Here is a 17,989-nt window from a genome sequence, read left to right on the forward strand (position 1 = left end):
GGTTGAATACTTTAACGGGGTTGAAGAGACAGATCAGTTTCCATATAAAGTAGTTTAGTTTACTATCAAAATTCCTCCAAGATTTACCCTAACAGATTGCATTTCATTGTATGCAACCATTAAATATATTTAGAATAATATGGGTTTTATTAACCAAACTGCAGGAAATATCGAAACAAATAAAAACACGTCAGGCATTTGTGGAAGGACCACCAGAGGGCAGGCTGGGCTCACGGATAGTAGCCCAACAAGGCATATCTACTAATGAGATATTCTCTTTCCCCTACAAGAGAGAGGATGGAACCAGCAAGAAGGGAGGAAGATAAACTATCTCTGGAGAACGGCTACGGAGAGAGAGGTGCTATCCAAGAAGATCCATTAAGACGGTGACGAATATGTGATTGTTGTTATAGTTTGAAGATTTACATTTAAGTCATTTAGCAGACGCTCTTATCCAGAGCGACTTACAAATTATAATCGTAATGTGATCCTGTGTCACCTAAAGAAGAAGATGTATGTTATTCCTTTGGAGATTCTCATTGACTGTGTTGGAGTGTTTGTATTGTCAGAAATCCCTCAATAGAGAACTGTGTTGAATCAAGAAAACCTACTCTGGACTCGTTTATTCCACCTTTCCGCTTTAGAGTGACACCAAATGATTTGGTCCGCTCACACAATAGACAATAGTTATTGTTGCTAGTTTAGGGATGAAGATAGTGAAGGTTCATGAATGTTAAAGATGTGTTCACATTGTGGATTTTGAAAGAGGGGGATTAGAAACCCAAAGTAATAGTGGTACAAAAGATCATAATGGTCATTTAACATTCTGGTTTAGGGGGGTAATAACTTTTTGGAAACCACTCAGCAGTCTGAATTAACCTAGAGTCACCAAAACAAACTTTTAGAGAAGTTTGGAGATTACTCCACAAGTAAGGTGCAAAGAGCTGATTTACCTAATTCTGTACAGACCAAAGGAATTCCCAGAGCTAGCCATCCCTGAGACTGTGTATGATAACAACAACTCTTACCTCTAACGGTTATTGTAGATGTTGGCTACAGAGAGAGTTACTGTCAAAGAGCTTTATAAATGCAAAGAGGGCAATGAATGGAACTACGTCACCAAAAAGAGGGTCAGCCTACTTCCTGATGGAGAATGCAGGGATGTGTACTGAACCTGTACCCATAATAAAACAAAGTGCACTATGGTCAAATGCATCTAATGGATTTAATGAAGTGGCAGCTGCATTCATATAGATGATGTCACCACAGTCTAGGACCAGTAAGAACATCGATTGAATGATCTGCTTTGTACTATTAAGCAAGAGGCCTGACCTATTTCTATAGAAGAAGACCCTTTTTAAACTCAGCATCTTAATTAACTAACTCATCAATATGTATTTTAAAAGACAGCTTAACGTCTATACAGAAACCCAGCCTAAAACCCCAACTATAACATTTTCCGACAAGATAGAACTGCCAAAGGGGGCGGAGTTGCAATCTACTGCAGAGATAGCCTGCAGAGTTCTGTCTTACTAGCCAGGTCTGTGCCCAAACAATTTAAGCTTATACTTAAAAAAATCCACCTTTCCAGAAACAAGTCTCTCACCGTTGCCGTTTGCTATAGACCACCCTCTGCCCACAGCTTTGCCCTGGACACCATATGTGAATTGATTGCCCCCAATCTATCTTCAGAGCTTGTGCTGTTAGGTGACCTAAACTGGGACATGCTTAACACCCCGGCCATCCTACAATCTAAGCTTGATGCCCTCAATCTCAAACAAATTATCAATGAACTTACCAGGTGCAACCCCAAATCCGTAAACACGGGCATCCTCATAGATATCATCCTAACCAACTTGCCCTCCAAATACACCTCTACTGTTTTCAACCAAGATGTCAGCGATCACTGCCTCATTGCCTGCATCCGTAATGGGTCTGCGGTCAAACGACCACCCCTCATCACTGTCAAACGCTCCCTAAATCACTTCAGCGAGCAGGCCTTTCTAATCGACCTGGCCCGGGTATCCTGGAAGGAGACTGACCTCATCCCATCAGTAGAGGATGCCTGGTTATTCTTTAAAAGTGCTTTCCTCACCATCTTAAATAAGCATGCCCCATTCAAAAACAATTGAACCAGGAACAGATATAGACCTTGGTTCTCTCCAGACCTGACTGCCCTTGACAAGCACAAAAACATCCTGTGGCATACTGCATTAGCATCGAATAGCCCCCATAATATGCAACTTTTCAGGGAAGTTAGGAACCAATATACACAGGCAGTTAGGAAAGCAAAGGCTAGCTTTTTCAAACAGAAATTTGCATCCTGTAGCACAAACTCAAAAAAGTTCTGGGACACTGTAAAGTCCATGGAGAATAAGAGCACCTCCTCCCAGCTGCCCACTGCACTGAGGCTAGGAAACACTGTCACCACCGATAAATCCAAGATAATTGAGAATTTCTATGAGTATTTTTCTACGCTGGCCATGCTTTCCACCTGGCTACCCATACCCCGGTCAACAGCCCTGTACCCCCCACAGCAACTTGCCCAAGCTTCCCCCATTTCTCCTTCACCCAAATCCAGATAGCTGATGTTCTGAAAGAGCTGCAATATCTGTACCCCTACAAATCAGCCGGGCTATACAATCTGGAACCTCTCTTTCTAAAATGATCTGCCGAAATTGTTGCAACCCCTATTACTAGCCTGTTCAACCTCTCTTTCTTATTGTCTGATTGAAAAGTTGCCGCGGTCATCTGTCACGAGAATTTTCAATCCCAATAATGATAATTAAACAATCATTTAATCTTTGACCAATTTCCCGAGGTTTGTAAGACCCTGGGATCAATAATAATTGGGCAAAGTCTCAGATTTTATTAAAGGTTCGTTGATCTGTATTCATGAGAGCTCTAAAGTCAAAAATGACGACCCAGTCCTTTTATAATACACACACACACATTCCTATCTTTAGACCACTCCTTTCTCAAACAACCAGTACTTTTCCACTAACCACAAAGAACCATACATTTTGTCCCATCCTTCAAGGCTTTCACCTCCATCTCCCCCGGTGGGGCCCTCTTGGTTTGAAAACCTCTAATGATTTTCTATTACCTACTCTACAACTTCACTCTGCTTACATCTTTACTAAAGAATATAATACCCTAGTATTAAAATTCTAACAGATCTACACACATCCTCGTTTTATCTTCTCATGATTCTCAAACATTTCACACAATCATACAATTTCAGAGTGGAACACTTTAACCATTATTCTAAAACATACAAATTATTCTATCATCATCCCCCTCTTTAAAGGGGGAGACACTCTAGACCCAAACTGCTACAGACCCATATCTATTCTACCCTGCCTTTCTAAGGTCTTCGAAAGCCAAGTTAACAAACAGATCACCAACCATTTCGAATCCCACCGTACCTTCTCCACTATGCAATCTGGTTTCTGAGCTGGTCATGGGTGCACCTCAGCCACGCTCAAGGACCTAAACGATATCATAACCGCCATCGATAAGAGACAATAGTGTGCAGCTGTATTCATCGACCTAGCCAAGGTTTTCGACTCTGTCAATCACCACATTCTTATTGGCCGGACCTCTGGCAGTCTCTATGGGGGTGCCACAGTGGGGAGTACACCTGTTCTGTCTCTGTCTTGACTCAGTTCTTTCTTTCCGCATTCTATTGTTCTCTCTAGTTTTAGTTTGGTCACGGTAGCCTTGTTCATGAAGATCTGTCCTTCCAGCAACATCATTTCAATCACAGTTTCTGATACAAGAGTACTATTTTCTATCATCTTCTTTTTGTCCATTTTTCTTGTCTGAATTATCTCCTTGACTAAAATCCAACCTATTCTTGTTGAATGAAACAGCTATCGGATATCTATTTTCTCCTGCCATCTCAGTCCAGACATGCAATTTCTTAAAAGTGACTGTAAATTCCACAGTAGGATACTTATTTTGCATTCTTTCAACAGGCGTGACAGGCTTCATTGCTCCGATCTCCTCATTCTGATGTGACTGTGCCATGGTGCTGCGGCTTTTTATTTAGATTGTCTGCGTGTCGTGTTTTTCTAGAAGGTTATCCTAAAGTGGGTGTAATATGTAGGAATATGCCTATATAACTTCTCCTCTATCTTCTTTCAGTGTGTGTTAACTAACAGTGGGTGACAATGTAATTCTAATTCTACTCTCACTTGATCCAGGCTATAGTAAATGGTTCTACTTAGACTCAAATATATTTCACACACAGGCCTCAGAGAGAAAACCACATGGTAAACTTCAATTCCTATCTTTCTTTCTTAAGGGTGTAGAGTAATAGTTATATGTTATACAACAGTGTTATCACCAGTGGTGGTGATAGGATTACAAAATATTTGTTTAATTATTTTTTATTTTATTTTTTATTGTCTACAGAATGTCTTTATAATTATCTTACTGATATACGAAGGGGTTGTACATTTCCAATGCTGTCCTATGGTAGGAAATTGTCACTAACAAATACGTACAATCTTTTATTAGAATAATTTCTGTCCTACTCCTAACTTTGTATTCCACTATTAGGCCATTACCCAATAACTCCCGCCATAATCCACAGACAAACAAACAATGAAACATACACAACGCACTATACATAAACAACTCAATTCATTCACTTGGTAAATTTCACACAAAATTACCATTATTCATAACCAACTCAACTCATTCGCTGGGTACCTCTACAAAAATAAAAAATAACTAGTCTTTACTACCCAAAATAAAACAGATGATTAACACTGAATCACCTCTTCAAAAGTAATGATCGCTGCATTACCTCCCAATATATAATGAATGATTATCACTGAATCACCTCTTCAAAACCAAAAGTAAGTAATGATCGCTGCATTACCTCCCAATATATAATGAATGATTATCACGGAATCACCTCTTCAAACATTCATTTCATTCATCATATATTGACATCTTTACTAAAGAATATAACATCATAATATTACAACACTAACAGATCGACACATCCTGGTTTTATCTTCTCATAATAATCAAACATTACCCCATATCCTACAATTTCAGAGCGGAACACTTAAGTCATTATCCTAAAACATACAAATTATCCTAACATATAATTACTGCTGTACACACCTTTTATATTCATTTACAGTCTATAGTGTCTATACACACCATCATATACATTGTAAACTAACTGTATATATATTTATATTCCAGACACTGACATTGCTCGTTCTACTATTTCTATATTTCTAAATACTTCAGTAAGTCACACATGACTATTTCTAAACAAAGATAATAGGCAAGTAGAATGGGACAGGTTTCTTATACTAGCTTTACTTACTCGGTGAAGAGACACCAAGGACGGTGATGAAGGCTGTAGGAATGAAGGTCAGACAGTAGTGCTGGTCCTGTGGTCAGGTGGGGGAGTGGTCGAGGCAGCCAATGATTGTGAGGAACCATGCGGGGAACAGGCTCCTTTCTACTGCCATTCTGGTGTCTGGATACATGCCAACAAAGACTACAACTGCTTCACACAATGGGAGTGGCTACCATTGACCGTCACACTTTCTTTCATCACCAGGATGCCCATGTTGAGCCAGCAGTGTTCTCACTATGGAAGAGGGAGCAAGCAGCCGTCATCCAGTCTCTCAGAAGCCCATGTTGAGCCAGAAGTGTTCTCACTACGGAAGAGGGAGCAGGCAGCCATCATCCAGTCTCTCAAGGACAAAGGTGCAGCACTGGTGATGGCAACTGATGACAGAAGTGACAGCCTTGGACACACAGCAAAGTTTGACGCGATCAGTGTTGTTGAGCAGAGAATCAACCAGATTGATTCACAGCCAGTATTGTTGAGCAGAGAATCAACCAGAGAATCAACCAGATTGATTCACAGTCAGTGTTGTTGAGTAGAGAATCAACCAGATTGTTGAAGTTATTCAGGTGCATAATACATTTTATTTGTTTAATTCTGTTTTATTCAATTAGAAAATGTACTCAATGAGAACAAGCACATCTGTGAGTGTTATGCATTATAACATCGATTGACTAAATTATTACGTTGACAGCTTTGTAGTAAAACCAGGGTTGGAGTCAATTCCATTTAAATTCCAGTCAATTCAGAAAGTAAACCCAATTCCAATTCCACATTTTCCTAATTGAAAACCATAGAAGAGAATTGTAATTTTCAGTTTACTTCCTGAATTTACTGGAATATTCAAAAATTTTGTAAATTGGGAGGTTTTCCTCATAAATCTGCACAACAACACCCTATAATGAAGAAGCAAAAACAGGATTTTAGAAATGTTTGCAAATGCATTTTAAAATTAAAACTGAAATATCACATTTAAATAAGTATTCAGAAACTTTACACAGTACTTTGTTGAAGCACCTTTGGCAGTGATTACAGCCTCAAGCCGCCTTGGGTATGACACACCTGTACTTGTGGAGTTTCTCCCATTCTTCTCTGCAGATCCTCTCGAGATCTGTCAGGTTGAATGGAGAGCGTCGCTGCAAAGCTATTTTCAGGATTTCTTCAGAGTTGTTTGATCGGGTTCAAATCCAGGCTCTGGCTGGGCCATTCAAGGACATTCAGAAACTTGTCCCAAAGCCACTTCTATGTTGTCTTTGCTCTGTGCTTAGTGTCATTGTCCTGTTGGAAGGTAAACCTTTGTCCCAGTCTGAGGTCCTGAATGCTCTTGAGCAGGTTTTCATCAATTATCTCTCTGTACTTTGCTCTGTTCATCTTTCCCTCAATCCTGACTAGTCTCCCAGTCCCTGCCGGGTTTCCTCCAGACCTGACGCTTGGCATTCAGGCCAAAGAGTTCAATCTTGGTTTCATCAGACCAGAGAATCTTGTTTCTCATTGTCTGAGAGTCCTTTAGGTGCCTTTTGGCAAACTCCAAACATGCTTTCATGTTCCTTTTACTGAGAAGTGGCTTCCGTCTGGCCACTCTACCAAAAAGTCCAAATTGGTGGAGTGCTGCAGAGATGGTTGTCCTTCTAGAAGGTTCTCCCATCTCCACAGAGGAACTCTTGAGCTCTGTCAGAGTGACCATCGGATTCTTGGTCACCTCCCTGACCAAGGCCCTTCTCCCCTGATTGTTCAGTTTGGCCAGGCGGCTAGCACTAGGAAGAGTCTTGGTGGTTCCAAACTTCCAAGCTTTCCATTTAAGAATGATGGAGGCCACTGTGTTCTTTGGGACCTTCAATGCTGCAGAAATGCTTTGGTCCACTTCCCCAGATCTGTGCCGTGACACAATCCTGTCACGAAAGGAATATATCACATCAAATATAGGCTACTTAAAGTTCATGAGAGAACACACATATGCTCGTACACTTGTCTCATGTTTTTTTTTACAAAAATAGAATTGTGCTTTTGGTCATTAAGCCACATTAAATCAAATTGCATAAAGCTGCATGTTTTTTATAACAACACCTGCTTCTAACCTGTACCTCAGTACATTGACTCTGTACCGTTACCCCCTGTATATAGCCTCCACATTGACACTGCACCGGTACCCCCTGTATATAGCCTCCACATTGACTCTGTACTGGTACCCCCTGTATATAGCCTCCACATTGACTCTGTACCGTTACCCTCCGTATATAACCTCCACATTGACTCTGTACTGGTACCTCCTGTATATAGCCTCCACATTGACACTGTACTGTTACCTCCTGTATATAGCCTCCACATTGACACTGTACTGGTACCTCCTGTATATAGCCTCCACATTGACACTGTACTGGTACCTCCTGTATATAGCCTCCACATTGACACTGTACTGGTACCTCCTGTATATAGCCTTCACATTGACACTGTACTGGTACCCCCTGTATATAGCCTCCACATTGACTCTGTACTGGTACCTCCTGTATATAGCCTCCACATTGACTCTGTACTGGTACCTCCTGTATATAGCCTCCACATTGACTCTGTACTGGTACCTCCTGTATATAGCCTCCACATTGACTCTGTACTGGTACCTCCTGTATATAGCCTCCACATTGACTCTGTACTGGTACCCCCTGTATATAGCCTCCACATTGACTCTGTACTGGTACCTCCTGTATATAGCCTCCACATTGACTCTGTACTGGTACCTCCTGTATATAGCCTCCACATTGACACTGTACTGTTACCTCCTGTATATAGCCTCCACATTGACACTGTACTGGTACCTCCTGTATATAGCCTCAACATTGACACTGTACTGGTACCTCCTGTATATAGCCTCCACATTGACACTGTACTGGTACCTCCTGTATATAGCCTTCACATTGACACTGTACTGGTACCCCCTGTATATAGCCTCCACATTGACTCTGTACTGGTACCTCCTGTATATAGCCTCCACATTGACTCTGTACTGGTACCTCCTGTATATAGCCTCCACATTGACACTGTACTGGTACCTCCTGTATATAGCCTCCACATTGACTCTGTACTGGTACCTCCTGTATATAGCCTCGGTATTGTTTTTTTATTGTGTTACTTTTTTTTCTTTCGTTTATTTACTAAATATTTTCTTAACTCTTATTTTTCTTAAACTGCATTGTTGGTTAAGGGCTTCACAGTAAGGTTGTATTCAGCATTTCACGGTAAGGTATGTTGTAACCTGATGTAATCGGCGCATGTGACAAATAACAATTTATTTGAACAAAATATGGAGTATGTCAGTTTCAATGTCACGGTCTTTGATTAAATTATATTTTTCAAACTCAGGCTGTGTGTGTGTGTGTTTTAAAAATAAATCTCCATCCTTCCTTGATCATTCCTTGTGGTCCTGTAGCTCAGTTGGTAGAGTATGGTGCTTGTTAAACCAGGGTAGTGGGTTTGATTCCTGGGACCACCCGTATGTAAAGTGTGTGCACACATGACTGCAAATCGCTTTGGATAAAAGTGTCTGTTAAATGGCCGATATATCCACTGATTATACCAAGCTTTTGGAACAACTTCCTAATATGGAGCTGGACCCTCCCCTTTTCCCCTAAGAACAGCCTAAATTGGTCGGGGCATGGACTCTACAAGGTGTCGAAAGCGTTCCACAGGGATGCTGGCCCATGTTGACTCCAATGCTTCCTACAATTGTGTCAAGTTGGCTGGATGTCCTTTGGGTACAGTGGGGGCTCCTCTGAGGAGGAAGGGGAGAACCATCATCCTCAGTTATTTTCAGAAAAATAAAAATGGTAAAATATTTAAAAGTTGTGCTTTTTAGATAAAACTTTACTAAATATAATCACGTCACCAAATAATTGATTAAAACATACTATTTTGCATGCTCCTCTGGGTACATTGACTTCAATACAAAACCTAGGAGGATTATGGTTCTCAAGGCTTCCATAGACTTACACAGTTATTATGACAACTTCCGGAGGACATCCTCCAACCTATCAGAGCTCTTGCAGCATGAACTGACATGATGTCCAACCAATGAAAGGATCAGATAATTTATTTAGTACTGAAAGCATAAGCTACAGCTAGATAGCACTGCAGTGCATAACATGTGGTGCGTAGTTGACTAAAAGAGAGAAAAAGACAATAGTTGAACAGTTTTTAACAAATTAATTTATTCCAAAATGAAGGAGAAGCGAGAGAGAGATATTTCGTCACCTATTTTCCACTTTCAGTTTCACTTACTTAGCTGGCAAATGCTGCTATCTAGTTTAGCCTACTCAAACACTTGGCTTAAACAAAGGGATGCTATGTTAGCTAGCTGGCTATGACTATCCAACACAACACTGGAACTCTTCCAAGTCAAGGTAAGCTTTTCGTTTGACAAATTTATTGCCACCGGGACCGCCAATGTAAATGCTAAACTGCTAACTGACTGTACACTGTAACGTTACTGCATGATTGTAGCAGGTTTACTAACACGTTATTTCTATTAGCTATGTTGACTGATGTTAATGTTATTTTAGCTAATATGGACAAAACAATGTAATCTCTGTGTTTCAGTTATGATATGGTTTGGCTTGGAAAGGTTTTTTCGCCTGGTCACATACAGCTGATGTGTTGTGCATTGAAGTACAGAAACAAAGGGAAAAGGTGATAAGAGGAGAGTGCATAGATGCGAGAAGGAACACAACGTGGCTGTAATGAAAGTGAACTGTGTTTATGCATGATCAGGGGTGTATTCATTCCGCCGATTCTGTTGACAAACGTTTCTTAAACGGAAGAAAACGGGGATAAACATACCTGAATTTGTCCAGTAATATCTCTATTCCGGCTAGATGCAGGCGAGAGTGTGCAAGACGATATTGAATGTGTCACTGTCTGTCCATGTGTCAGTCTGTCACCGCAAAATTTTTCCCCCGACCTGAGTTAACCTAAATTATAAACTTTAATTCATAGGCTAGGTTGCTACCTCATGATAGGTATGATAGGTATAGGGACAATTAGAGTATCATGTAGTAGCCTAAACCTATTGCTGTTACATTGAACAGGGTGAGTGGAATATGAATGACAGTCATCCAATATGCTGTAATAGAATTAAGGCCATGCTCATGAAAAAACAAATCGTCCTACCTCATCTTAAACGGCACTGACCACCACTGTTAGGGTGGTGGACCATTCTTTGTACACATGGGAAACTGTTGACCTGAAAAACCCAGCAGCGTTGCAGGTCTTGACACAAACCGGTGCACCTGGTAGCTACTACCATACCCCGTGCAAAGTAACTGAAATATTTTGTCTTCCCCATTTACTCTCTAAATGGCACACATGCACAATCCATGTCTCATGTCAAGGCTTAAAAATCCTTATTTATCCTGTCTCCCCCTCTTCATCTACAGTGACTGAAGTGGATTTAACTAGTGACATCGGTAAGGGATCATAGCTTTAGCCTGGATTCACCTGGTCAGTCTATGTCATGGAAGGAGCAGGTGTTCTTAATGTTTTGTCTACCCAGTGTATAGCGCTACAGATAATCAAGTGCTATTTGCATGTGATTCATTTGCTCTGTTGTTTACAGGATGATTTTGTATCTTATAGAGCGTGGCTTTAAGGGAATAGTATGGTCACATCTAGATAAAAACGAATGTGAAAAATAAACAGAGAAAATGTGTATTAACACACTTCATGGAAGTATTTATTAAGCTTCTACATATTCATATTAAGCTTCTACGTCTGTGTACAGGAAAGTATTATTTGTAAGAGAAAATATATCAGCTTATTGTTCAATTATTATGACGTTCTTTGCAATACAAAAAGTGTAGTAACTATTGTTTCCAAACTGCGTTACCCACTCCAGTCAGCAGATGGCGATGTGCGTCTTTCAGGTGACGCTTCTTGCGTGACGTACAATCTAGTGGACGGGACGCATCTTCAGGAACAACAACACGGCTACTTTTTCAATCACCTAGGTAGCTTGCTAGCCAACATAAAACTGAAAGATTGACGCTTTAGACCATGTTAATGTACATTAGCTAATCTCAGTGTTTTAAACAAATTTCGTTTGACGTATCAATTTTAATCTAATTTCCAAACTTGTTAACGATTGATACTGAGCGTAGCACTAGGCTGGTCGCTAATGCTACCTAACTAGCTAGCTAACATCCCTGACCATGAGCTCACTAAAGTACTCCTCCATTGCTAATGAAGAGGGGGTCTGTTGTATGGAGAAAGAATCTTTCAGAATGAAAAAGGAGGAAGAGGAGTATGTTAAAGTGAAAGAAGAGAAAGAACCTTTTAGAGAGGAAGAGGATGCTATCTCAATAAAGGTGAAGGAGGAAGACGTGTTGGCAGTGAAAGAGGAGGAGACAGAATATCAGATTAACACCAGTAGGTATTGTCTTAAAAACAGGGGCACAAACTATGCAGTTGTTGAACTAATGTGGGGTTTTAAAGGGGCATTCTACTGAAGTTCTACTCTTGAATATGTTGTTCAGTACTGTAGGAATTGTTTAAGGGACAATCTGCCATTGGTACATATGTTTTTGGGACTTCGATGTATTGAATTCTCATTCTCCATGTGGTCTACATTAAAGTTCCCCTCATCTGATGTAACAGGCTTTTAAAATTCAGTATTGGTGCATATTTTCTACTTAAAATGTCAAAGGGATGCAAAAGCCTCCCATTTTGTGGAACGACCCTTTTACATTTGCATCACAAACAATATTTTAGGAAATCATGATGAAAGTGGCCATTTTAGGCGTTTTCAGATATTAATGCCTCTTGTAAGACTCTGTGATTTTAAGAGACGGTCATAAGTTTACCATCTGTTTATGTTCTCATTCACACAGGAGAGAGACATGACTATCGTGGATCCTCTGGGGAGCCTCAACAACATCCTGATGCTGACGAGGCAGAGAAGAGTCTCTCCAGATCAGAACACCAGATGGTACAGCTTGGTCTGGTCTAGCATACAGCTTGCTCTATCGGGGTCTGGGCTGGGTTTCTGTAATGCACTTTATGACAACAGTGGCATCAGCATCCATAATGATATGTGTCTGTGTCCCCTCTTTATGGTTACCAGGACAACGCTAGCCCTTCCTCCCTCCCGGAGTACCCGTGTCATGCCTCTCCCGGTAGCGCCTTACTGCTGGGTATGAAGAAGTTGTCTGTGCTGCTGGTGGACTGCAGGAAAACAACGGGGCTGAATGGAACTGTGAGCGGAGGAGAACGGAAGAAAGGATCAGATTTGACACATCAAAGTAAGTGCTGTAGTTTAGTTCGAACAAATAAAATAGATCTGGTGTCTGTTACCAGGACAACCAGCAGACTTCTGTTAGTTAACATGAAGATAGACTGGTGGATATGGATGTTATGAATATCATAACACTGAAAAAGGATTCTGCCTATGAAAAGAGAGAAGCCAATAGACCATATAAAACCTTGATGAAAGTTAGCTTTAGAGAGAAAGTTTTAGGATGATCCAATGTAAGGTTCATGTTTTACAAAAACTGTTCCTAAAAATGTTATGGATGTTACATTGCCAGTCAAACCCCTATCTTTACAAGACTCTAGAACAGGCAAACAAAACTCCAGACACTTCAATTTTGTCTGTCAATTTTGTCTGTATTGCTTCATTAACATCTGATCTACAGAACTTGTTAAAAATGGCACATATCTGTTTGAATGCCAAGCATTCCAGGTGAAGCTGGTTGAGAGAATGCCAAGAGTGTCTAAAGCTGGCAAAGGCAAAGGGTGGCTACTTTGAAGAATCTAAACTATATTTTCATTTGTTTAACACTTTTTTGGTTACTACATAATTCCATATGTGTTTTTCATAGTTTTGATGTCTTCACTATTATTCTACAATGTAGAAAATATATAAAAAATAAAGAAATACCCTTGAATGAGTAGGTGTGTCCAAACGTTTGACTTGTACTATACAGTCGTGGCCAAAAGTTTTGGGAATGACACAAATATACATTTTCACAAAGTTTGCTCCTTCAGTGTTTTTGTCAGATGTTACTATGGAATACTGAAGTATAATTACAAGCATTTCATAAGTGTCAAAGGCTTTTATTGACAATTACATGAAGTTGATGCAAAGAGTCAATATTTGCAGTGTTGACCCTTCTTTTTCAAGACCTCTGCAATCCGCCCTGGCATGCTGTCAATTAACTTCTGGGCCACATCCTGCCTGATGGCAGCCCATTCTTGCATAATCAATGCTTGGAGTTTGTCAGAATTTGTGAGTTTTTGTTTGTCCACCTGCCTCTTGAGGATTGACCACAAGTTCTCAATGGGATTAAGGTCTGGGGAGTTTCCTGGCCATGGACCCAAAATATCGATGCTTTGTTCCCCGAGCCACTTTTGCCTTATGGCAAGGTGCTCCATCATGCTGGAAATGGCATTGTTCGTCACCAAACTGTTTTCTGAATGGTTGGGAGAAGTCGCTCTAGGAGGATGTGTTGGTACCATTCTTTATTCATGGCTGTGTTCTTTGGCAACATTGTGAGTGAGCCCACTCCCTTGTCTGAGAAGCAACCCCACACATGAATGGTTTCAGGATGCTTTACTGTTGGCATGACACCGGACTGATGGTAGCGCTCACCTTGTCTTCTCCGGACAAGCTTTTTTCCAGATGTCCCAAACAATCGCAAAGGGGATTCATCAGAGAAAATGACTTTACCCCAGTCCTCTGCAGTCCAATCCCTGTACCTTTTGCAGAATATCAGTCTGTCCCTGATGTTTTTCCTGGACAGAAGTGGCTTCTTTGCTGCCCATCTTGACACCAGGCCATCCTCCAAAAGTCTTCGCCTCACTGTGCGTGCAGATGCACTCACACCTGCCTGCTGCCATTCCTGAGCAAGCCCTGTACTGGTGGTGCCCCGATCCCGCAGCTGAATCAACTTTAAGAGACGGTCCTGGTGCTTGCTGGACTTTCTTGGGCGCCCTGAAGACTCCTTCACAACAATTAAACCACTCTCCTTGAAGTTCTTGATGATCCGATAAATGGTTGATTTAGGTGCAATCTTACTGGCAGCAATATCCTTGCCTGTGAAGCCCTTTTTGTGAAAAGGAACGATGACGGCACGTGTTTCCTTGCAGGTAACCATGATTGACAGAGGAAGAACAAGGATTCCAAGCACCACCCTCCTTTTGAAGCTTCCAGTCTGTTTTTCGAACTCAATCAGCCTTGTCCTTGTCAACACTCACACCTGTGTTAACGAAAGAATCACTGACATGATGTCAGCTGGTCCTTTGTGGCAGGGCTGAAATGCACTGGAAATGTTTTTGGGGATTCAGTTCATTTGCATGGCAAAGAGGGACTTTGCAATTAATTGCAATTCATCTGATCACTCTTCATAACATTCTGGAGTATATGCAAATTGCCATCATACAAACTGAGGCAGCAGACTTTGTGAAAATTAATATTTGTGTCATTCTCAAAACTTTTGGCCACGACTGCACATTAAATTACCTGGCAACAGCTCCAATGGACATTCCTGCAGTCAGCATGCCAATTGCACACTCCCTCTGAGACATCTGTGGCATTGTGTTGTGTGACAAAACTGCACATTTTAGAGCGGCCTTTCATTGTCCCCAGCACAAGGGGCACCTGTGTAATGATAATGCTGTTTAATCAGCTTCTTGATATGCCACACCTGTCAGGTGGATGGATTATCTTGGCAAATTATAAATGTTGACTAACAGGGATGTACTTTTTGTGCAGAATTTGAGAGAAATAAGCTTTGTATACGTATGGAAAAATTATGTGACCTTTTATTTCATTTAATCAAACATGGGACCAACACTTTACATGTTGCGTTTATATTTTTGTTCATTATAGTTACTATCAGTTTTAGGAACATATGATGTCATAGTGAATATTTTAGTTTTTTATGAAAATACTTTTTCTTTCACATGTCATATATAGACTTACTATATATAGTATATACATATTATCAGTAATTATCAGGAAGCTCTACAACGTCATTTGTTTTAAAATCACACCAAGATTGTTAAAACTGTTATTGAGGAATCTGATTAGGATTTAACCTCGTTGGCAGTTTTATCATGTGGAGGTTTCATTCAGGTCTCTATTTAAATGAACACTTTGTCTTTGGCAGGAGAAAGACCAGACTCGCAGGAACCAGAGCCAGAGACGTCCAAACCATCAAGACGACACCTGTGCTCCCACTGTGGAAAGTGTTGTAACCAGTTACGGGACCTGAAACAACATGAGAGAATACATACAGGAGAAAAGCCATACCACTGCTCCCAGTGTGGAAAGAGTTTTAACCAGAAAGGATACCTGATACAACATGCAAGAATACACACAGGGGAGAAACTTTACCACTGCTCCAAGTGTGGGAGGGGTTGTAACCAGTTAAGAAACCTGAAAATACATGAAAGAATACATACAGGAGAAAAGCCGTATCACTGCTCCGAGTGTGGAAAGAGTTTTACCCACTTATGTGGCCTAAAAACACACAAGAGAATACACACAGGGGAGAAGGCTTACCACTGCTCCCTGTGCGGAAAGGGTTTTAACCTGTTAGGGGACCTGAAACGACATGAGAGAATACACACAGGGGAGAAGCCTTACAACTGCGCCCAGTGTGGAACGAGTTTTACTCACTTATGTAGCCTGAAAACACATGAGAGAATACACACAGGGGAGAAGCCTTACCACTGCTCCCAGTGTGGAAAGGGTTTTAACCAGGTGGGGGCCCTGAAACGACATGAGAGAATACACACAGGGGAAAAGCCTTACAACTGCTCCCAGTGTGGAAAGAGTTTTGCCCAGTTATGGAACTTGAAAACACATGAGAGAATACACACACAGGGGAGACGCCTTAACACTGCTCCCAGTGTGGAAATAGTTTTACCCAGTTATTGCACCTGAAAGGCCACACGGGAGAAGCCTTATTGCTGCTCCCAGTGCGGAAAGTGTTTTACAGCGTTAAATGATATGTGAGAACACACAGGAGAAGCCTTTGAGTTTTAATCAGTTAGGTAACATGAGAACACATGAGATAAAACACACAGGAGATAAGGATGTAGGCTGCTGCTGAACAATAGGACAGGTTCAGGCCCAATACATGGTGGGACAGTAGTCCCCAGAGACTCTTAATGTGTATTGACTTTCCAGTGTTTTCCCTATTTGTTTGCTGACTTCACAAAATAAATGTCCATGTAAATGGCCTAAGTATATTTTATTGTACCACTGCTCTCATTTTGTAAATGAAATCATAAACTTCCGACTTCAACTGTACATATATGGACGAGCGATGTCAGAGAGGAGCGGACTAAGATACAAAATAGTATAGAATACAGTATATACATATGAGATGAGTAATGCCAGATATGTAAACATTAAGTGATTAAGGTACCGTAGAATAGTATAGAATACAGTATATACAGTTGAAGTCGGAAGTTTACATAGTTAGGTTGGAGTCATTAAAACTCGTTTTTCAACCACTCCACGAATTTCGTGTTAACAAACTATAGTTTTGGCAAGTCGGTTAGGACATCTACTGCATGACACAAGTCATTTTTCCAACAATTGTTTACAGACAGATTATTTCAATTATAATTCACTTTATCACAATTCCAGTGGGTCAGAAGTTTACATACACTAAGTTGACTGTGCCTTTAAACAGCTTGGAAAATTCCAGAAAATGATGTCATGGCTTTAGAAGCTTCTGTTAGGCAAATTGACATCATTTGAGTCAATTGGAGGTGTACCTGTGGATGTATTTCAAGGCCTACCTTCAAACTCAGTGCCTCTTTGCTTGACATCATGGGAAAATCTAAAGAAATCAGCCAAGACCTATGAAAAAAAATTGAAGACCTCCACAAGTCTGGTTCATCCTTCGGAGCAATTTCCAAACACCTGAAGGTACCATGTTCATCTGTAGAAACAATAGTACGCAAGTATAAACACCATGGGACCATGCAGCCGTCATACCGCTCAGGAAGGAGACGCGTTCTGTCTCCTAGAGATTAATGTACTTAGGTGCGAAAAGTGCAAATCAATCCCAGAACAACAGCAAAGGACCTTGTGAAGATGCTGGAGGAAACCGGTACAAAAGTATCTATATCCACAGTTGAACGAGTCCTATATTAACATAACCTGAAAGGCCGCTCAGCAAGGAAGAAGCCACTGCTCCAAAACCGCCATAAAAAAGCTAGATTATGGTTTGCAACTGCACATGGGGACAAAGATTGTATTTTCTGGAGAAATGTCCTCTGGTCTGATGAAACAAAAATAGAACTGTTTGGCCATAATGACCATCGTTATGTTTGGAGGAAAAAGGGGGAGGCTTGCAAGCCAAAGAACACCATCCCAACCGTGAAGCACGGGGGTGGCAGCATCATGTTGTGTGGGTGCTTTGCTGCAGGAGGGACTATGGCACTTCACAAAATAGATGGCATCATGAGAGAGGAAAATTACATGGATATATTGAAGCAACATCTCAAGACATCAGTCAGGAAGTTAAAGCTTGGTTGCAAATGGATCTTCCAAATGGACAATGACCCCAAGCATACTTCCAAAGTTGTGGCAAAATGGCTTAAGGA

The 17,989-nt window shown here is 40.9% G+C and overlaps 1 protein-coding gene across 1 annotated transcript; it reads left to right on the forward strand.

Annotated features, from left to right (window-relative positions):
• The first annotated feature begins 11,342 nt into the window (after window positions 1–11,342).
• LOC106593103 (zinc finger protein 501-like) lies at window positions 11,343–16,603 on the forward strand. Its single transcript, XM_014184437.2, has 4 exons — window positions 11,343–11,794; window positions 12,256–12,353; window positions 12,489–12,666; window positions 15,535–16,603. Exons 1-4 carry the CDS (start codon window positions 11,578–11,580, stop codon window positions 16,311–16,313), a joined length of 1,272 nt encoding a protein of 423 aa, XP_014039912.1. The 5' UTR covers window positions 11,343–11,577; the 3' UTR covers window positions 16,314–16,603.
• Window positions 16,604–17,989: the final 1,386 nt, after the last annotated feature.

The sequence above is a fragment of the Salmo salar genome, chromosome ssa02 (genome assembly GCF_905237065.1).
Source record: "Salmo salar chromosome ssa02, Ssal_v3.1, whole genome shotgun sequence".
NCBI lineage: Eukaryota > Metazoa > Chordata > Actinopteri > Salmoniformes > Salmonidae > Salmo > Salmo salar.